The sequence below is a fragment of the Neopsephotus bourkii genome, unplaced genomic scaffold, assembly GCF_033783945.1.
Source record: "Neopsephotus bourkii isolate Nb327-2 ecotype Australia unplaced genomic scaffold, CSIRO-AGI_Nbou_v1 NB_1825, whole genome shotgun sequence".
NCBI classification, from domain to species: domain Eukaryota; kingdom Metazoa; phylum Chordata; class Aves; order Psittaciformes; family Psittacidae; genus Neopsephotus; species Neopsephotus bourkii.
Genome location: NW_026902298.1, coordinates 10,933,558 through 10,955,813, shown reverse-complemented (window position 1 = coordinate 10,955,813; position 22,256 = coordinate 10,933,558). Strand labels below are relative to the sequence as shown.

The 22,256-nt window shown below is 51.6% G+C and overlaps 1 protein-coding gene across 5 annotated transcripts in view; it reads left to right on the top strand.

The window, feature by feature from the left end:
• Positions 1–3,310: 3,310 nt before the first annotated feature.
• Positions 3,311–22,256, top strand: part of CREB3L1 (cAMP responsive element binding protein 3 like 1) — a 44,520-nt gene continuing 25,574 nt past the window's right edge. For 3 of the 5 annotated variants that reach the window (XM_061343442.1, XM_061343443.1, XM_061343441.1), the window contains exon 1: positions 3,311–3,517. In XM_061343442.1, the coding sequence (XP_061199426.1) occupies positions 3,410–3,517 (108 nt within the window). In that variant the 5' untranslated portion in view covers positions 3,311–3,409. The remainder of the gene's footprint in view (positions 3,518–22,256) is intronic. The other 2 variants (XM_061343446.1, XM_061343445.1) reach the window with 1 other exon arrangement.

Genomic DNA, 22,256 nt, shown 5'->3' with positions numbered 1-22,256 from the left:
TGTGCTCACAACAGTGCAGGGTGAAGGCAAAGTGCGGCAGTGAGAGACTTGTGGTCCTCTGTCCACGGGGATAAAGGGAGGCAGAGGCAGCAAGACAAGGCAGGATGGAGCACAGGCGAGCGGGGTTGCTTTCTTATGGGAACAGGGTTGATGATTCACTCCTCAGCACTGATAAAATGAGCTTGGTCATGCATGTGCATTTGCAGTATCAGATGTGAGGCCGGGAAGGCTTATCTGCTGTCAGTTTGAGACTTGTTCGACCTAAACATACTCGATTGCTGTTTCAGTCCCCTGCAGTGATCAGATTGCAGATAAATATAAATAGAAAATCAGAGAAAATAGGGCTGAAAAGGAATTTGAGCGATCATGTGTCTCCAAACCATAGGATCATGGAATGGTTTGGGTTGGAAGGGACCTTAAAGATTGTCCAGTTCCAACCCCCTGCCATGGACATCTCTATAGACCAGAGAAACCCAATTCCAATGTGGTATTTTGTCTAATGCCATATTCTGCACCAGTCCTCTGCAGAGCAGAAGAGGAACTTCACATGGTGAAGGCTTTGTGGAACGATTCCTACATCTGTATCCTTTTACCTTTTTCATGGCCATGTGATGCTGTTAACACCATTCACATGTTGCAAGCACTGTAGTTGCTGGGCCTCTGCTGCAGCGGTGCTGCTCAGCCTGTCTTATTCCCATCACTGCAGCAGCACATCTGAGTCTTCCTGAACTGCAGCCACCTCCCCTCTCCCCATCAGCACTTTCCCTGTCTGCAGGTCTCTTCTGGAGCACAAACCTGCAGAAATGCCTCCACTTCAGGCTCCAGAGGCTCAGCAGCAACACCCTGAACACAGGGTAACGTTTGCATTGCCGTTAATGGACTACACTCCTGTCTGACAGGGGGGAAATGCTCACTTCAGAGCTCCAGTCTTAGGGATGGGGCTCCCTATCAGAGCTCTGGGGTATGGGACAGAGCAGCTTTGCAGTACCAAAAAGGAAGGTTGATTCTGATCCTTCCTTGCCTACAGAGGTACAGCAGTGATAGAGGGGAGCTGCATCCACACAGCTCTGCTCGGTAGTGTAAGTACTAACAAGAAGCAGGGGCTCAGAGGAGGCAGTTCCATTTCTTCCCGAGCTATTTTAATCTCCCAAAGGGACTTCACAATCCCTATCTGCATGTGCCGAAGCATTTCTCCTTCAGAGCACAGACAAACAAGTGAGGTTTACTTTGCTTGACCTCTCCTGTGACACTGCCACCCATGCTGTGCAAACAGGCGCTGGGGCTGACACCATCTGAGCTTCCTCAGCCTGGTGCTGAGGGTAAATACAGCGTGTGGCCTGAGAAGAGGCTTCCTATTGTTAGCTTGGAAGTTAACTGAACCAGAAACTGTCATCGGTGAGCCTTCACCATGAGGGAGGTATATCCGTGTGTGGATAGTGGCAGGAGGTGAAGCTGGCCCTGGTGTGGCTCTGCCTGTGTTCTATGACTCTGGGTTGTCACACCACTGCTATTGCAGAGCTCGGTCCTTCTGCCCCTAACAGCAGGGAGCCCTGAGGAAAGACTCCCTTCTCCTTGATGGAGATAAGAGGTTTGTTTCTTGATGAAGGGTCTGGATGTATTTCTTCTCCCCATCTTCCCATGGCAAAGGTTTCTGTGTTTCCCCCTTTCAACCTGCTGGCACTCACACTGACAGAGGTTTCTTCACCACTAAGGAAGGAGGAACAGCGTTATTTTCTCAGCACAGCTCCATCCTGGTTGAATTTATGTTTCTGACCTTTTACCCAAAGGCTCTTTACACTTGACTGAAACATAAGGTAAAAGGAAATGTAACTGAAAGAGCCCATTGTGTGTGCAAGTATAAAGGCTTTTGTGTGCAGGAGGCAGCACGCGCAGTCGCCAAGGAGCACCTTGGGTTGCGCTGTTCGTCCTGAGACCCATGGAGCAAGAGCCTGGATGGATGGATGGATGGATGGATGGATGGATGGATGGATGGATGGATGGATGGAAACCCAGTGTCTGGTGCAAGCAGGGGTTACATCAGCACTTCTCAACCAGGACCCTCACCACTGGCAACCTTCTGCCAGGTTTATTCCAGGGGAGATGCTGCCTGTGGGCTTTCTCTCTGTACTCCTGTGACCAAGAAAGCCACTGCTCAGGGCTGGGACTCCAGTTCTCTATGGAGCCATAAAAGCAGAGACATTAATAAAACCTCAGTGCTTCTTCAGCAGGATTATTGTAAGTGGTTTTCCTGAGTGTTGGTTGGAGTAAGGATCACAGAGGGCAGGGATCCATAATCCTAGTTATCTGAAGCCATATAATCTGCCTGAAGCTCTTTAATGGTGCCCAACTCTTTAATGACAGAGAGAGGAGAGCAAGAGCAGGGGGATGTCCATGCGACTCCCCCTTGGGCATGGAGCCTGCTCTGCTCCAGTTCTGCTCCCTGAGGGAAGCTCACCTGCACACATACCTCTCCTTTTTGGTTCCAAAGGCTCAGCAGCAACACTCTGAACACAGTGATGTTTGCATTGCCTTCAATGGACTGCACTCATGGCTGACATGAGGGAAACGTCTGTTACAGAGAAGAGTCTGGAGCACCAGTCTGATGAGGAGCAGCTGAGGGAACTGGGCAGCTTAGTCTGGAGAAGAGAAGGCTCAGGGGGAACCTTATTGCTCTCTACAGCTGCCTGAAAGGAGGCTGTAGTGAGGTGAGCTCGGTCTCTTGTCCCAAGTAACAAGTGATGGGACAAGAGGAAACAGCCTCAAGCTGCACCAGGGAGGTTTAGATTGGATATTAGGAACAATTTCTTCACAGAGCGGGTGCTCAGGCATTGGAACAGGCTGCCCGCGGCAGTGGTGGAGTCACCGTCCTTGCAGGTGTTCACACACCGTGGAGATGAGGGCCCCAGCGATATGGGTTAGTGGTGCCCTTGGCAGTGCTGGGGAGCGGTTGGACTTGATGGTCTTAAAGGTCTTCTCCGACCCGGCTGATTCCATGATTCCAAGCCTATGGAAGGGGTCCCCATCAGAGCTGTGGGAGGGTCTGCTCCGTCCATCGCCCTGCCGGGGTCCGCATCGCCCTTGGGCCCTTCGGGAGCCGCGGGCGGCCGCAGGGCCCGTGCTCGCCGTGGGTGCGGGAGGATGCCCGGGAGGCGGGCGCGCTGCCTTAAGGGGGTGTCGGCGAGGGAAGTCCCGCCCCGCCCCGCCGGCTCCCGGTGCGCGGCCGGGGCCGTGCCGCAGCCCGCCCGGCGCTCGGCAGCGGGGCGCTGACAGCTGCTGCCCCCGGCGCTGCGGGCCCCGGCTCGCTGCCCCTTGGCCCCATGGACCGGCGCTGCCGGGGCGCGGGCCGGAGCGTGCGGCCGTACTGAGCCCGGCGGAGCGCGGCGGGCGGCCGAGCCGAGCCGCGGGCACCATGGACAGTATCCTGGAGCCCTTCCCCGCCGAGCGGCTCTTCCCCGCCGCCGGCACCGGCTTCCTCGACCTCAGCGACTTCAGCGAGGCGGACTTCCTCAGCAATGTGGTAAGGGCCCGCCGGCAGCCCGGCACCCCCCTGTCCTCCCCGTCCTCCGCAGCGGGGACGGGACGCGCCGGGGCTGCGTGTGCCGGGGTCCGGTCCCTGAGCGCGGGGTTGCGCGGGGTGCCCGCAGCCAGGCGGTGTCCCCGGGCGTCCTGCCGCGGAACCACGGGGTTTTCCTCTTACAACGCGCTCTGTCGAGGCTTGATGATCTTAAAGGTCTTTTCCGATCTCGTTGGTTCTGTGGTTCTGTGAGTGACGGCTGGGGGCGAAGCGAGCGGTCCCGAGCGGGGAGGGAGCAACCTGCCCGGCTCTGCTCGGAGGCACGGCCGGTGCCGTCGGGAGAGCTCCGGGCTCAGCGCCTCCGCTCCCGTCTGCTTCTAACTCTCCCTCAGAGCGGCGTTTGGATATGAAGCATCTCCTGCTTGGCGCTGGGACTGGGCTGATTTACTTTGGAGAGAAGGGTGAGGGGGGAGAGTGACTTCGGAGGAAAATGCGTTGCCAGTCCCAAGGAACCAAAGGGGCATTGTTCACCTCTCGGGAAGCTGCCCAGGCTCTCCGAGGAGTCAGGCGAGTCCCCAGACCAGCAGCTCTCTCCCTGCGATGCTTTTTGCTGCCCTGCCTGAGCTCCCTGTGGGAGGCTGTGCTGCGAGTCCTGCAGCCCCTCCGACACAGGACCCAGCCCGGAGGCAGAAGGAGGGACCCGGGCAGCCTCTGAGCAGCCGCAGCCGTGAGGCAGTGCCTGCCTTGAACACAGGTTTTAGCCATGGCTTGTTACTCCCCTGTCACAACCCTTCAGCGATCCTATTGTAGTGCTAGGAGTGACTCTGGTGACCACCTTTAGACCAGGAGCAGGGGAGATGCCAGCACCACCACACAGAAGCAGGGGACAGGGAGAGGAGGGCTGTAGCCTGGTGAGCCCATTTCTGCTTTGCTACCCCACAGATATCTAAAGCCTTTTATGCTGCCTCCCTTGTGGAGGAGACAGTGGAGATGCAGAATTTGCATCAAGGTTCAGTGCACCGCACTTGGGGTGTGGAGGCACAGCGGGTCTGGGAAAGAGATTCTGCAGCCCCATCTCCCAGGAACCTTGCCAGCTCCTTATTTCCAAGATCCCTCCGTGTCTCAAGGACTGACTCCGGTTGGGCCGTACGGGCAGAGTCCCTCTGTGTCCTGCCAGGCTTCCAAGGGCATGTCAGCCCGGACTGGGCACTCGAGGCCTTGTCTGCCTGTATCTGAGAGACCTGTTGGTAGGAGACTTGTGCTTTCCCTACTTCCACATACATCCAGCATGGATGAAGCTGTGCCGATACAAAGTGCTTTATGCCAGGACCATTTATTCTCTTAGCCCTTAGTATGGGCACCAACCCTTTTACCTGGGTGCGAGGTGGGCTGCAGTCAGAAGCCAGGGAACCCCTAACCGATAGAGGTGGTATCTCTTTATAGCTTCAACACAACTTCTGCCTGCGAGCAGACCCTGTGAAAAGGAGCTTTTGTGTAAGAGTGCCATCTGGTGCCACCTGCCAGGATAGTGTGTTTGAAGTGTGAGGTGGCTCTGTCCTGCCTCATTTAACCGGCCTTTCGCTGCTTCTGGAAGTAGCCTGCCCTTGCCTTCATGTTAACTGGGCTGAGTGACTCACGCACCGTTGTGCTTAGTTTATAAGTACAAAGGATTATTAATTCTTTGTGTGGGTTTTCCCCCAACTGCCAGCCCCACAAACTGCTGCTGGAGTGTGAAAGCCAAGCTGATGCTTTCTCTTCTTGCAGATGATAAAAGAGAAGGGATTCTGTAGCTGCTTCTCGCCTACCAAATCTGTTGGCGATCCAGGAGCCAGAACATAATACATCACCCTCTTTGTTCTCCCTCTGCATGACAACATGGGGGGAAGGAATACACTTACATTTTCTTACTAAACCCAGCAGATCTCCTGGGATCTTGAGATGTGTTGAGAGGTTCTTTTTGCATGGAACTGTGCAAGGCATCACCGTGCACAATAGCTCACAAAGTTGCCAGTGCCTTTGCTTCAAAGATGGGCAGACTTTTCCAGATATTGTTCAAGCATTGTCTTCTTGGAGCAGGCCAGGAATTTTGGTCATAAAATGCCAGTATGAGACTTAGTCTGAGGGTAATCTCCTCTGTTCAGAAAGGAAGCGGAAAGAAAAGATGGATGGACCTTCACTGCAGAGGCTGTGCTCCTTTGGGACAAGATTCAGTGTCTCTAAGCTACTCTCCTTTCCTGAACTTTAGCACTCCTAATGAGTCATCTTGGTCTTTAAAAAATGGTTCTTTGTATTGTTCATCTAAATTGTGGCAAAGAAGTAATGAAGGCAGGTCTGTAGATGTGTCCTCAAAAAGGTCTGTGTGCTTGACACTGAAACAAATACTTTGAATAAGTGTGGGGCTGCCATTCAGAGGGAAGGAGGAGGAATGGGTTGACAGAAACCTCATGGAATTCAGCAAGGACAAATACTGACTCCTACCCCTGGGCTGGTTGCACTGCCCCAGTGCATCTGCCCCAGCAGCAATGGCAGCAGCTCGCAGCAGCAGGGTGATGGTAGCCAGGCAGCAGGAAGGGATTATCCCTCTTTTCCTGACAACTGTAAAACTGAAATACAAATCCATGTCCAGCTCTGGACAGAAAGGTGTTGGTAAATCTGAGTGCATGGAGGGGCGAGCACTGAGATAGCTGGGGCTGAGAGCTTCTTCTCTGAGGGAGCCTGGCTCAGCTGGAGGAGAGGCAGCTCAGGAGGAGCAGGAGCTGCCTGCGCTGGTGAGGAAGTTACTGAAGAGATGGAGCCAGGCTCTTTCCATAAGTGCATGGCAGGAGGATGAGTGGTCATGAATTGGAACGGGGAAGGTTTAGACTGGGTATAAGGAAACTATTTCTCACTGTAAGGAGAATTAGGAGTGGATGAGGCTGCCCACAGACACAGTCCTGGAGGTTTCCAAGACGTATCTGGACAAAGCTCCGAGGCTCTGGTTTTAGTGTTGGCCCTGCTCTGAGCAGGAGGTTGGATTAGAGACCTCCTGAGCTTCCACCCAACCTGCATGAGCCTGTGATTATATGCTGGGTTTGGATTTTGGGGGAGAATTTTAAGGAGAGTGATGTCTACTGGACACTTGGAGGGGAAACCCCCAAAGAACCCAAAATTCTTCTTTTACTTCACTTACCTCTGCTAACAGGACTTACGTACAGTGGTTGCTAACGGCACTCTGTCTGCTTTTGCTCAGGAGGCCACACACTGCTCTTGAACTTAGGCAACTTTGCTCACCTTCTTCTGCCAGAAGGACCCACCGTAACTAAAGCTGACCCTCCATGCAGTGCCTGCTTATCCATTTCACCTGCTGTCTCCTGTGCAGTCCAGCATTCCTGTTCCTGTGAGCACCCATCTCTTCACTTAGGGTCTATTACAGCTGCACTCAGAGCGCTTACTTTCTCTCTCAGCTATTATCAGTGATGTGAAACTCTTTAAAAGCCTTATCTTTTGAGTCACATTCACCTCTGTGCTTCACTGGTGTTGGAATGAAACCAGAATAAACCAACCAAACAGGAGCTGTGTTTCTTTTTAACCCAGTAGCCCAGTGGGTTTGTTCACTATATTTCTGTATTTCATAGTATGAAAAACATCTTCAAAGATTACTTTGGGTGTTCATACAAACACAGCTCTGTTTTCACTCTATGGTTTTCAAAACATTTTCTTTACCTCCTAAAAGAGAGACATCAAGACAAGAAAATAGCCTACGTGCTAGTTGAGGTCTTCACTGTTAGAAGTTGCAAAATGGCAATTTAGGCTGTCTCAGTAGTGCTAACCCAGCTTCCCTGGGGAATGCAGTGATGTGCTCCCTCACTGTGTGATCCTGTAAGCCTGGGCAATGTGACAAGCAGCATCTTCTGGAGCTCAGGAGGGGACAGCAGAATGGGAAACTACTTGTCTCTATGGGCTGCTGCTTGAGTGCAAACCGGGTTTGGTGTCTACTGTGTGCTTCCCCTTAATATTGTCCTGGCCAAAAGAAAGGAGGAGAGTAGAAGGACTTTGTGTAGTGAGCAGTGCTGGAATAACTCATAAGGAGAGCTTCTCCTGAAGATAAAGAGAGGCTATTCACTATGGATGACCATCAGTCTTGAAAGAAGCCTGTACACATTTCTACTCATGCCTACAACAGGGACATAAATAGCACTTAAGTGTTGTTTATGTCTTGGACTGAGTTTCATGCTGTGTAAGCTCCTTCTCACCATCTCCACACACAAGGAGGATGAAGAACTGAGGCAGATGTGCTCATCCACTTCTTATCTCTTCAGTTGCTACACAGGGAGCCTCTCCTGTAATGGGAGTCTGAGTCCCTGGGACTGATGGTAATCCCTCATGGGGACACATGCAGCATTTTGGGCCTCTGTTCCCATGCCTGGTAAACTTGGTCATTGGCACATCCCTGCTTAGTCAGCCAGGTACTGGGTAAAGCAAGACCTCTTTCTTTACATTCTACTTGGAGCTTGCCAGTCAGAGATTCCCATGGGATCTGGAGCACAGACACAGAGAGACCTGATGTAGCCAAAAATATGAATCCTAAAATAATAGTTCCCAGATTTCCTATTTCATAAGTCTATTGGATCCACCTCATGGTTCCTCCATTTCATGTCCATGCTGTTCCTTACTGTCTCAAAGTGGTACTTACACCTGCAGAAATGCTAACAGCAGGATGCAACCAGAGCTGAACACACAAGTTCCCTGAGCCTACACCATCATCACTGCAGGGTTATCACCAGAAAGCATGTTTCCATTGTGGTAATGAAGACAGAGAGAGAGTTGAACTTCCTTCAGAAGACGCTAGGTCAGTACTTCCCCAGGGAGGCTGGGGATCGTTTGTATGTCCTCCCATAGCTGTCAAGAAACTGATAAACTTTTGGGATACTCTTCCTAAATCAAAACCTTCATCTGTGGGACAACTGCCTGCATGTGCTGGGGATCCATTGGCCTAAATGCTCATCTCGACAGATGTGGGAGAATCCTTTAACTGCACTGGGAGGCCAGAGCTAGGAGAGAGGTTGCGACTCAGAGCAGGAGGGCAGGAACGCATGTGTCCAAAGCAAGGTTAAACAGTGGAAAGAGAGCCATCATCTTGGTGGGGAGAAGCAGGAAAGACTTTGGGGAAGTGCTTGCAGAGTAAACAAAGGGAGGGCTTGGCAGGAGGTGGAAGCACATCTGTGCACACAGTCCGCTCCCGCTGAAGGAGGATGTCACCAGCACCAGATGGGAGACGCTGGAGTCGTGTGCAGTATCTGCCAGGTGATCCCCACGCAGTCTGGCATAAGGCAGCCATCCAATGCCATCACCACTTTCAGAGGGGAGGAAATCTGAGCTCTCATTTGTACAGATGAGACTGTAGCAAGCCTCTGAGACTGGCCCATTGAATCTCCTCCTGGTACCAGTATGAGTGCCCAAGCATAGTGTCTGGTGGTTTCTGAATCCCATGACATGTGCTGGGTTCATCAATGCAGTATCTGCTGCCACCCAGGAGCCCATCTAGCGCTGCACTGCTCCCATCCCGTGCTGTGCTGGTCCCATCCATTACTGTGTGGTCCCATCCAGCACTGTGCTGGTGTCATCTGGTGCTGTGGTGGTCACGTTGAAGCCTGGAACAGAGGTGTCTGTGCTAGAGAGGCATAATTGGAAAGAAGAGCATTTTCTGCAGCAGTCCCTTAAAGGGAAATTTGGAAATAGGGATTTCATAGCCATGGGTGCAGCCCTGCTGTTCAGAATGTGACCAGGTTGACACCTCTGCAGCGTACTCCTTTCTCTGAGAAAGGTCTACTCCTGTGCTTGCTCCTTCCTGCCTTGTCTCAGCATTTCTCTGTAGGTTTTAAGGCTGTAGCATTTAAATAGCATTTAGTCCATTACTTCTTTACTATTTAAAGAATTCTCAGTGTTAAAGGAAGCGAATGAAAACTCTCAGCTCTCTGGAGATGTCTTTATGGTGGCCACAAGGCACGTCCTCTTCTCATAGCCACAGGTAGGAGGATTGTGCTGGATTTGAATATTTGATTCTCAAGACTGACGTGTACCTGACTGACTGACTGAGTGCATTTCAAGGAAGGGATGAGTCACCGCACTGAAGCCTGTGTGCTGTGCTTCTGTTGTGGACAGTCCACTGCAGGAAACCAGATGGTTTGCAGAAGCCTCTCCTCGCTGCAGAGTTGCAGGGGAACGGGTTGGGCACCAAGGATGAAGCAGGTCATTACAGCTCGACTAAGAAATGGCCCAAACTGTCTCTTAGCCTGACTTGGCTTGGAGATTTCCCAGGGAAATCCCAGGTCTGTGCTGCAAGGTGATGCCATCACCTATGCTTCACAGGCAGCCTTGTGGCCAGCATTGTTCTTCTTCAGGAGAGGTGGCTCTTGGAGGAGCCAAGTGCATTAGTCCTCACTTCCAGGCAGTCTGGGGTTAGTACATCCCACCAGCCCCAGCTGGGGACTCTATTTATCCTCCTTCACGCATCTGCACTGCTGGGACTTCATGTCTCCACATGAGCTGAGAAGTGAGAGCAAGGGTGGAACCAAAGCTGTATTTCTCAGCCATCCCCATGCTGGCACTATGGCTGTCCTGTAGCAGCTGACTTCTGTGCATACAGCTTTAATGTCACTTGGTGTCTCCTGGCTAAGGACCCTGTTTTCAGCCCGGCAATAGGACAGGGTGGGTGCTTGCATGGAGCCCTTTTCTTACTCTTTCCTATCTCTGGAGCTCAGCTTGTGTTGTGAGTTCTTGGGTGTTTTCCTGTGTTGGTGCCTGCACGTTTTGCCTCGTCCTTCAGATCAGAACTAGCTGAAGGCGTGTGAAGAGCCAAGGTCATGGCTGGGGTGGCAGGGGACTGCAGGTAGCATGCTGTGTCTCTCAACCCAGTTGCTCCCTACACACCTTCCATGCAGTGTTTACACCCAGCTTATTCCCAGCTTCTCAAGAAAGTGATTTCTTTCTTGCTTCTGCTTTCCTGTAGGGTCACATCATTTATGGTTTTCCTTTCCCATAGTCTCCTGAGCTGACCTGAATGCTCCAGCCTTCCCCTCTCACCCACCCCTTTCTAACTTCTTCACCCGCCTTCTCTTTCTTTGCATCTCTCCTTTTACTCCTATTTTCTTACATCTCTCCATGGGTTTCCTGCCTTTGAAGTCATGTGGAGCTGCTCTGCTCTGGTCAGTGTCCAAGTGACACTCGACACTGACCTTGACACATGTTGTGAAGGCTGGAACCACAGATATCCACACGCTCTTTCACTCCTTTCTTTCTCTTCCTATTTTATCTTCTCACTTTCTAGGATTACAGCAATTCCTCGTTCAGGATGGAAGCAGTGTGCATGGCTCCTCTCCCTCAAACTAGTACGTAATTTAAACCATTGCTGGATAATTAGTACCATCTTTAGGGCTCAAAGGTGATGCCTTATGTGAGGTCATTCATTATGATCACTGTCCAGCCCGTTCCAGAGGAAACTCACCCCTGACTACCTCAGCAAAGTTGCTTTTGGCTTCTTCACACTGTGACTTTGTCTTGATTAGGAAAAAATGTTCGTTTAGGGCAGCCTGGCTGACCTGAAGAGCAAAGCTCAAAACTCATTTAGACTTTTCCTTGAATAGATGCAACGTAACACGTTCAGCTTCAGCGATCTGTGTCAGGAGTTCCCCTGCAGCAGGAATGTCAGGGCTCCCTTAGGAAGAGCCTGGCAGCCAAGGCTGGAGGAGAAACACGGCTTGGGCCTGACACCAAGCACGTTACACAGGAGGGAGCTGGATGCAGCATTGGTTTTGGACACTCAGAGTGGATTGTCAGCATCCCTCCTGCGGGCGAGCTTCCACAGATTGATGCCCAAAGAACTTCCCCTGTGCTGGGGGGGGCACTGGCTTCTCCTCCCGATGTCATGGTACATCCAGGTGGGTGCTCAAGAATAATCCATCTCCGCTGGCCAAGGGTCTGCCTTGCAAACCTGCTCCTCATTGCAGTATTTGCAGCCCTCCCTCTCATGGGAGGAGAGCTTTTCCACCCAGAAGGGAAAAGGGAGACCAGGATGAAGAGGACCCAGATCCAGAGCATTGACAGTTAATTGTTACATGTCAGAGCAGCTTGATGTTAAGTGGGTCCAGTTGAAGGAAGGAGCTGGGCAGGTGCTTCTGGCTGGGCTCAGTGCTGCCCGAGGGGAGGGAGTGCAAGCGAGGCAGGAGGAAACCAGCTATGATATTTGTCAAGGCTGTTGATGGAAGGTTTCTTTCAAAGCCTTTTCAGTCTCTCAGTCTGAGAGCTCTTTGCCCAGGGAGTGCTGGAAATCTGGCTCTTCTTTCCAAGCAAATGTGGCAGACTCTGAGAGCTGATGAGGTGCTGTTGAGCCACAGATACTGAATTGCCAACTGAATGATGTGGGGTTTGTTTTTGTTGTGTGTTTTTTTTCCTCCCCTTATGGACAGTGGTGCAGGGACGATATTGGGAATGGGAGAACTGTATTTTAGTCCCAGCTCTGCCTGTTCTTTCATGTGTGATCCTCAGGGTGTCACTGGCAGTGATGCAGTTTTGCTGCTGTAAAATAGCGCACATCCTTATGCTTACTGACATGGGGCTCTGCCATCAATGGATGAAGCAGATTACTGAAGAGTTAAACTGAAGTGGGGTTTTACTGGTAGATAATCTGCTGGGAAAGGTCCATGCTGAAGTCCCTTTGACTGACTTTGTGGATGTACATGATATTTGGAACCTTTACGAATACCAACATCTGAAAAACCACCAAAAAGTTTGCTGGGTCCATTCTCCACTGATGTCCCAGCTATCCTTCACCCCTCTCCTGTTTGTTATCCCTAGTGACTGCATGTGTCTGATTCTGACTTCAGATACTTCAGGCTAATCCAGAGTAATCTTCCTGTGTCAGTCTGAATGGTCAGCAGCAGGATTTAAAGTACTTGGTCCACGCTGTTGTTGGTCTGATCTCTTTGGGGCTTCCTGAAAACCAAACAATTTGTGCTTTATAAATCCAGTGACTGGGCTGTGCTCGTGCCTCATCCTCAACTGCACAGTCACATCCTGGCCCAGTCACAAAACCCAGCTTCTCCCTGAGAGCACCCCGTTACATTTCCACCCCAAACTGCTCCATGGTCAGGCCTGTGCCAAGTTCTGAGGCTCCCAAACTGTGTCTCACCTGGTTTGTATCTGAGAAGGATGTCATAACCGGAAAGCGCCAGCGTGCCATGGCTTTATCAGTCCCCTAGGACGGTATTTAAGTCCCGTGTCAGTCCCTCCTGCTGCTCAATGCATGGTTTTGCACTTCCCCCTTCTCTTTGGAGGTGCCTTTTCCCCAGACTAAGTATGCCTGACCCGTTGTAAAGTTAGTATCACCATCCTCCACTGGGAAGAGTGATGCAAATGTTGCTTTTCCATTCTCTGAAGCTTCTCCTGCTCTTCAGGATTTGTCAGATACAGTTGGCAGCAGCCCAGCAGCTGGATTAGCATCAAATAATGAGCAAAAGGCCTGCAGCCCTTTCTGGCACCCGACAGAGCACACACACCTTTCATTCTTCTCTTGCATGTCTTTGAGCCCAGTTTTTATCACATTGGGGGAGAGCTGAGTACCAGATGCTGCTCTGGTCAAGGCTGAGGACAGTACAGAGGGTGCTGCACTCCTTTCTTTGTCACTAATTAGTACCAGGGTGGTAGCTAGAGGCTGCCAGCTGCGAGAGCAAAACCGTTTTCTGCCTCCCTTTGTAACTGCAGCCAGTGGCAGCTGTAAGCAGCTGGGGCGAGCGGCAGCAGAGCAGGAGCAATGCTCATTCCTTAATTTCCCTGAGTGCTTCAGGCTCCAAGGGAGCAGCTTTGGCAGCCTCCTCCTTTGCAGCCAGGGCCTGAAGTTCCAGGTGGGATCAAGGCACACATTCCTATGTCAACCCCAGCAGCTATGGAGTGCCTTGAGGTTGCCCAGCAGCCTTCGTACCTATGAGTGAGTGGCAGAGATCTGTGCCACATCCACTGGTCTCGGATGCCTTTCTGATATTCGATGCAATTGGATTATGTAGAGTTGCCAGAGGATTTATTTATTTATATTCTGGGAAAGGAAAGAGGGAAGGAGGCCAGGAGGGATGGAGAATAGGGAAAGAAAGAGGGAATAGAAAGCAAAGACAAGAGAGAGGTAGCTATGCAGTTAGCATTCCTGCGCCATCTGGACCTGTTGGCATGGCCCCAGCTGGACGGGCTCACAGGTTTATCCACAGCATGATGTAATCTCCATCGTCCAGCGTTTTTCTCCTTGCTCTGGATGGCTTCGTATCTGGTGCATGTCTGGAGCGGGCATTTTGATTTCCTGTTGCTATTTGTGGACTTTTCCTGGCAGATCCTCAAGAGCAGCTCGGGCGGTTTGCATTCCTCAAGCTGCAGAAGCAATGCCACCCTGCCAGCACAGAGCCTGCTGTCCAGGGAGGGGGAACCGGCTGTGGTTTGCATGGTGCTGTGCTTGTGGGACACCTCTACCTGGCGCTGCTGCTGCAGCTCAGCTCAGGAGTCAGCTTCAGCACCAACACAGAGAGAGTTGTGGGTCCCACTTCCCTGCCCTGGTGGGTCTTGCAGCAGAACAGGAGGAAGGGGATTTCTACTTGGCCCAAGACCTATTCCTCCTTTTGTTAGATGTCAGTAAAAAGCAGCTGATGATCTCAGCCCTTCTCCTTTGCTAACGCCAGCACTGGAGAGCGTGAGGACTCTCAGCTACCCTGTGAAGCAGGTGGGAAGGGGAGCTGGGGAGGTCATGGTCTGACACTACCACTGCCAAGGCCTGTGATCTTCTTGCCTCCATCACTCTGCTGTTTCCAGAAGGCAGTGCAGGGAAGGATTCAGACTTGTGTTCCCTCCATCGTCTGTGGGAGACAGCCATGCCTCACCAAGACCAACCAGCTCTTTTTTCTTGGGTCCTTCCCAGCACAAGAAATGAAGAGGGTTTGCACATCCGCCTCCATAAAAGCACACTGTTTGAATATATTTAAGTTACAAGATCCACGCAGTAGCAAAGTCATCTTCTTCACTACATAAATTCAATGTGTGGAGTGGCAAACAGTAGAGCCATAGGTCCCCTTATGCCTTTAGAAACAGAGCAGCTCTCACCCTCCCATTGTCTGCAAAGGTCTGAGATGTCCAGAGGATGAGGATGGGATTTCTCTGCAGTGTACCACTGCTGCAAGCAAACCTCAAACCCAGCCATCTGAGGCGCCTGCTTCAGAGTACACCGTTCTCTGACTCAAGAGATGTGGGTAGCTGTGAGATGAGCCATTAGGCAACAGTGCTCCCTCCCTCATAATGCCTCATCCTGCCCGCATGCCTTGCTTCTCTTTGTATCCTTCAGGGGCTTGGGAATGGAGAGGTTGAGTGCAGTGACCCCCTGGGAGAATCCTCCTGCCTGGTGCAGCAGTTGTCCTGGTTGCACCCACAAGGAGCAGGGCTCTGCTTTCATAACACCCCAGGGATGGCCTGTCCACCAGGGATGGACTCACTGGAACCACAGAGCTGAGCTTTTCCACCCCGCTCGGCTCTGCTGAACGAGAGAGTAGCTGAGGAAAACGATGGCCTCTTTATAAACCAACTGGCAAAACTCTTGCATCTCTCCTGGGAGCAGGCCAGGGATTCTGAGTCACCACTCAAGTGGGCTGCGGCCAAGGTAGTCTTACCCAAGACATTAAGTTGAGAGAGGAGAGATCCACCCAGGAGCGCCCGCAGAAAGAGAAACAGTCATGACCATAATTAATAATAATATAATGATGAAAAGATTCAGAAATGCATTGCCCACTCCAAAAATAAAGTTTGAGGGCAATTCAAATGCTATAAAGAAAGGAGAAGAGAGGAAAGAGTTGAGAAAGACCGCCAAAGCCTGCATGTCAGCTGCAATGCGAGGAGTCCCATCCAGCTGGCCTGGGTTCAAAGAGCTCCTATTGTCCAACAGCATTTCCAAGACACCATTCAAAACTTTCAGAAAATGAACCCAAGATGCAGGGTGAGATTTATCACACAATAAAGGCAAGCCAGATGTGTGCACCCTTTCAGAGAGAGGATACAGGAGGAAGGCGATGGAGGAGCGAAGCAGGGGAGGACCAGGCAGCAGAGGTGCGAGGGAAGAAGGTGGCATGAGAAGGTCTGGTGCTGTGAGCATCCAGGCAGGAGCAAGGGCTGGGTGCGTCGGTGCTGAGACACACAGTGAGAGCTTGTGAAGTTTTTATGTGCACAAGAACTCCATACTTAGGGAAAACTCACATGGTGCCGGGATTAAGGGACAGAAAGGAAAGATCTCGCAGATGCTTTTTCTCTTCTGTTGCACATAAACCCATGATGGATACTAAGAGGTTATTGTTGCTTCTGGTCCTGGGTTATACGTGCATAGTAAGGCCATGTAAGAAGAAAGGATGCCCAGAAGCCAAACCACTATAGATTTTGATTTTCTAAGCTCACACCCTTCATTACTGCTTTGCAGCACTGGCCCCCGTGGCAGGGCTGTAGCTTTTGCCACAGGAATCACTCACTTCCACCTGTGATTTGGTTAGGTTAAAATCTGTCAATTCATTATAGAGAAAGATAATTTAATCTTTGAATCTGCTGTTAATGTGGAGTTCCATGACTACAGCCTGCCATCATTCAGTAAGTCCTCATTCAGTAAGTTCTCCCTGCCTGCCATGAGACCGGTGTGGTTTCTGCTGTCTGCAGAATAACCCCAGGAGGGTGGCCATGCCATGCCACACTCCTCAGATTAAAAGGTGACTTGGTTTTGTTCTCAGGAAGGTCTCTCATAGTAAGGACTTGCTCATCTAAGAGCAAAAACCCTGAGAAAACACTTTGGAAGCTTAAGCTCCAGAGTTCCTCTGTGCAGTGACTCATGTTTGGTGACTGCAGTTAGCTCCTACAACAGGGTTTATTTTAGAAAGGGGTGGATTTTTCTGAAGCCTTTAAACTGAGATGAGATGTTTGTTTCTGTGAAGCTCACTTGCACACAAGATTGAAGCAGAAGGCATGAATGTAGGTCCTGTACTCAGCTATGTAAGGAGCCGTGTTTGATTACCTCAGTGGTCCCTCCAGGTCCCAAAACCCATGAAGCCATCCACCGCCTCCTTGGGCTGCTCCAGGGATGTCCAGAGAATGGATTTCCAAATCCATTGGTTTCTGCAGACACCCCTCCAGTGATGGGGTGCAGATGCCGGCTTGATCTCAGACACAGGAGCTTTCAAGGTTTCCTGTCTTCAGAGAAACAGGATATCTCTTCTCCCCAGAAGCTTCTGACCTTACTTGAGCTTACAGTCGCAGGCCTCCTCATGTTTATGCTTCTTTTTACCAGCTACAGGGTACTTGGCTGCTGGGCCTTGTCATGTAGACATTCAGCTTGGAGAGGGGACAGCTGGAGAGTCAGGCATTTGGAAAGGGTTTTCACAGGCTGCCTTTCTCCTTCAGCCTTGATTTTCATCCCGTGGTCGAAGTGACTGCATTACCTCTGACCAAGCAGACCTGCATCCTCATCTTTGGAAACACACAACGTTGATTCCTTGTTCACCAGCATCACACCTTCATTCTCTCCCCCCCAGGATGTCAGGATTAACAACAGGATGGTGTTAATCCAGGCTGCCCCAGTAGTGACGAATGGTCTGAGAGCTGTTACTGCCCTTTGCAGGCTAGGAAGGATTTCCCCATTCTCTAGAGACTCTGGTTTCTGCAGCTCCACCGCTGAGGTGAAAATGATACCCTCAGCATTGGAGCTGAAGTTTAATTTCCTATCTGCTGCTCAGGGCACAGATTTTCCACTGCGATACTGGCAGCAGGTCAGAAATCTGCATTCCAAGCTGAATTGCTTTGAAAACATTCCTGGTGCGGGTCCCCATTCAGTCTGCTCATTGCAAAACCCAGCTCTTCCCCTGTCTGGCCACTGAAAAGAGTCCCAGCTCTTACTCTTTCAAGATTTTGGGTGAAAATCCCTCACATCCTTGAATGGCAAATCAGCTGGTCCAGACTTAGTTGCTCTGTAATTGCCCTTTACAAAGTCCCAAGGAACGAGAGCCCCCAGTAATGTTTGGTATTAGCTGCATGCCTCAGCTCTGGGACTTAAACAGAGCACAGCTATCTTCCTCTTCCAAGGCCTGATTTTCTTTATGGGTCTCCAGGGACCTGCCAGAGGACAAAATGTGAATTATCTCTGATTTTGCTCTCTGAACACTAAAGTGAAACAGTTTCAATGAGACAAATGAAACTGATTGAAAAGATAATACCTCCTTCTCTGGTTATCTCCCAAAGCAGATTTCCTGTCTCCCAGGGCACCTTTCATATTGCTTAGACTGCCTTTCTCGCAAGACACAGAAAAAAGGCCTAGAATCATAGGATGGTTTGGGTTGGAAAGGACCTTTAGATCATTCGGTTCCAACCCCCCTGCCATGGGCAGGGACACCTCACACTAAACCATATCGCCCAAGGCTCTCTCCAACCTGGCCTTGAACACTGCCCGGGTTGGAGCATTTACTGTTTCTTTGGGCAGCCTGTGCCAGTGCCTCAGCATTCTCACAATAAAGAACTTCTTCCTTTTATCTAACTTGAACTTCCCCCATTTAAGTTTAAACCCATCACCCCTTGTCCTATCACTACAGTCCCTGATGACGAGTCCCTCTCCAGCATCCTTGTAGGCCCCCTTCACATAGTGGAAGGCTGCTCTGAGTTCTAGGAGGTGACAAGTTGTGTAAGAGCAAAGACCTGCCAGCTCTGGTGGCTCCAACCCCATATTGGGCAGGGCCAGAAGCTTCCAAGAAAGATGGAAGAAATGGTGGAGTGGTGTTTATCCCAGTTTATACTGGATATTGAATCAACTTCTCCCTCCCACTGGCTGGTGACTGGTTTGAGTTGCACCTCTCTAATTTATTTTCAGTTGTATTGAATGTTCCTGCTGTATTTCGTGTCTTTTGGTGATACTGTGACCTGGCTCCCTGCAGCACAGCAGTACAGTTCACAGTCAAACAGAGTAAGTCAGTATTTTCTTTCATTTGCCCTGCTTGCTGCCTTTCATCACGCTGTGTCCCCCTCTCCATCAAGCAGAACTTTCCCCTCAGCTGTCCAGGCAGACATACCACACACAATTCAATACATGTAGGCTTTCTTAGGGTAGATTGCCTCTAGATTTGCAGGGCTGGGCTGGAGTTGTATCCCTAGGCTGTGCAGGAGTGCTGCACACCAACAGGCATGGCTATGGAAACCCAATTGTGTTGTGGCTCTGTGGGGATTGAGAAGGGATGGATGTGTTTGGACTCTGAAAAGGGCATGCCTGGGTGGAGGTGGATCAGGATAACAGCAGAATGGGCCTTCCCGAAGATGGTGGTTTACGTTTTCACACCTAAGGAGGCAAAGTTCACATGAACCTCCTCCTCTTGATGCTACAGCAGCTGAGACTCCTGTCCCCCATCATGGTGTGGAGTTTGGGTACCACCAGGAGCCTACTGAGGCTGCCAAGTCAACACAAAGAGGTAAAGCAGCAATTCAGACAAGAGGGCAGTGACCTGGGGCAGTGATGATGATACAACTCCTCCCAGAGCTGCTGCTCATGTGAAGTCTCTGCCCAAAGGCTGTAGTGACCTCAGCTTGGGAAGGAGCAAAGAGGAAGAGGCCCCTGCCAGCTTGCTCAGAGGTACCTGCATTCCCACAGGGAACGCTTCCCACACACCTCCTTTCAAAAACAGCCCGGTTGCCACCACAATGGCTCAGAAATAAAGGCAGCTTTGTTGTGCAGCAGCCAGGTGTCTTCTTCAGCTCTCTGAGCTCAAGAAAGGCCTTGAAGACCAAGACTTTTTATTGACCTTTCATGGACTCCTAGAAATAACCCCCAAATCTGCCAAATGATGTCTAATGAGCAGCTAATCTGCATGCTTCACCCGGAGAAGGCTGTGTCCACTTCTGCTTATGGTTTAAGTCCTGGTCTAATATTTTTTTTTATCAGAGTCAGCTGCAAGGCAAGCTGTAAGCCAAAAGAAATGTGGGACATTCATTGCATATGTAGCATACACGCAGCAAAAAGCTTGCTGGAAAGCAGAGGCATTCCTCTTTATCCTCCAGGGTGCTGCTGCTGGGAGGAGAGGTGCTCCTGTCTCTGCAGATTCAGCAAGTCTTGTGCAGCAGGCAAAATGTACTGTAGATGCTTTCCACCCCAGGCTAGCAGAGCCTTGCTTGCCCTAGGGGAGGCTGCCATGTTCCTCCTCCTCCCTAGCATGGGCATACCTGCTCTGCACTCTGGCATCTGCAGGCAGCTCGAGGGCACATAGAGAGCTGCACAGCTATGGCCACACTGACACATTGAATCACCTTGAGTTGGACTCTGCCCCGCTCCAGTCTTCCTCCTCGCAGGGTGCTTCCAGTCTATCCCACATCACCGCTCATGGTGGATGCTAATCCCAGTTATGCTGAGCACACCGATCCCAGTGGCTACACCAGTGTCCAGACTCCTCTGCCACTGCAGCAGCAAGTGCTGTTGGTGCTTCCTTCTGAGCCACTGGGAAACCCATCCACAGGCTGTCAGATTTCAGCTTTCCATGGACCTTTTTCTCTCCTGTTTTCCTTCATGGGCAAACCTATGTAAGTCAAAGACCCACTCCTGAGTGTCTCCTGAGGTTCCTCCCCAGTGATCAGCCAGCTCACAAACTGAGCTGGGTGTTACAACCACAGCCACAGAAGTTTGTCGTGGTCTTTATGGGGTGTGTGCTGTTAACAGCATTCTGTCAGGTGGTAGGGCAATGGAGCTGGTGAAGGGTCTGGGGCACAAGTCCGACAGGGAATGGCTGAAGGTGGGTCAGTCTCAAGAAGAGAAAGCTCAGGGGAGACCTTATTGCTCTCTACAACTGCCTGAAAGGAGGCTGTAGTGAGGTGGGGTCGGTCTCTTTTCCCAAGTAACAAGTGATGGGACAAGAGGAAACAGCCTCAAGTTGTGCCAGGAGAGGTTTAGACTGGATATTAGGAACCATTTATTCACAGAGAGCATGGTCAAGCATTGGAACAGGCTGCCTATTGCAGTGCTGGAGTCACCATCCCTGCGAGTGTTCACTCACCATGGAGATGAGGCCCTCAGTGCCATGGGTCAGTGGTGCCCTTGGCAGTGCTGGGCAACGGTTGGACTGAATGAGTTTAAAGGTCTTTTCCAACCTGGTTGACTGTATGATTCTATTCGATGATTCTCATTATTCCACACACACACGTTGCAGTTGTATGGGAGGAGGGGGGGAGAACCTCACAAAACGTGTACGCCTGCCAGAGGTCACTGCAAACCGTGGGAGCAGCATGCACCCGAAGGGGCATCTTCCCAGCGAGGCAATGTCCTCTGAGGCACTCATTAAGACATCCCAGGATGAGAAAGACCCACGGAGGGGCAGAGGGGAGGCGACCCCTCCGGCCCCAAGCTCCCCGCCGAGCCGTGCGGCCGCCGGGCACCGCGGGGAGCCGGGGCCGTGAGGAGCCGGGGCCGGTGCCTGAGGGGCCGCGGCCGCTCCGTCCTAACCCTGCACTCCTCCCGCCCGCCTCGCGCGGCCCCGCTGGCAGCCGCCTCCCATTGGCCGCCGCTCGGCGGTGTCGGCCAATGGGCGGCCGCGGCTGCCGGCCGTTGGAAGCGAGCCGCGGCGGCCGTTAAGCGCCTCACGGGGCTGGGGTAGGGGGGGCAATGGCTGAGGGCGCCTCAAGGGCCCCGCAGTGCTGCTGGCCCCCTTCGGGGCAGCCTTCAGGGCGCCGTGCCCTCAGTCACCTTCCCCCGGTTGTGTGTCGAGCCTGTGTCGTCCCTCCTTAGGTCCTGTGGCGCCTGGTGCTGGAAATTGTAAATCCAGGTCCTTGGCGCGGATGCGTGATGGAAGGAGGTTTCCACAGTGAGCTGTGCCTCAGCCTTGCTGGGACTTCACAAAGCACCGAGGACATGGCGGCTGCTGCCACCGAGGGCTTGTGGCACCTTTGGTTTGAGGAGAGAGAAGTAATGGCACAGCAGGCCTGTGAGGAGCAGGCCACCATGGCCATAACCTCTCCTGCGCCTCATTCTGCATTAGTCAGCAGTAATCCTGGGCCTGGTTCCAGATCAGGTTCAGTCAGATCCTCCATCACTTGGAGGCTGGGTGACAGGGGAGCTGACAAATAAAAACTGGTGATGAGGGAGGGCATTGGTGACAGTCTCTGAGAAGGACTGGGGGGTGCTGTTGGTCAGGATGCTGCCCCGCTGCTGGTGAGAAATAGTGGGGTTAGCAGGTGGTTTGGGTGCTTCAGGCATGCCATGCAGAAAACAATGGGGTAGCTGGTCAGTGGCGAGCTATCCGGGCAGTGGGATAGCAGCAGGGAGGTGTGGTGTGTGAGGGGAGAGACCAAGAGCAATACGAGTCAGCACAGAGGGGTTTGGGAGAGCCAAGAGCTGGCTGGATGAGCACTTGTGCCCCTCGGGGGGCACAGGCACTGACTAGACTGTCAGAAGCGTGCGCAGCATCTGTCCATCCTGCCTGGATCTTGTTAACGCTGTCAAGATCTTCCCTTTCATAAGGTCTAGAATCCACTGTATTTTAAAGAGAGCAGAAGGACTGTCTGGAGTGTACGGGCTCTTCTTTCCTGGAATGTAAAGGAAACCTCGGCTGTGCAGCTGGAGTGCAGGGGGCTTCATTCCTCAGTGAAAGCAGAGAAGGGAAACGCAGATGTCACAGCTGGGACAGGAGATTTATCTTGGCAAGCAAAGAGGAAAAATACTTTCAAAAAGAAAAGAGAAAACTCA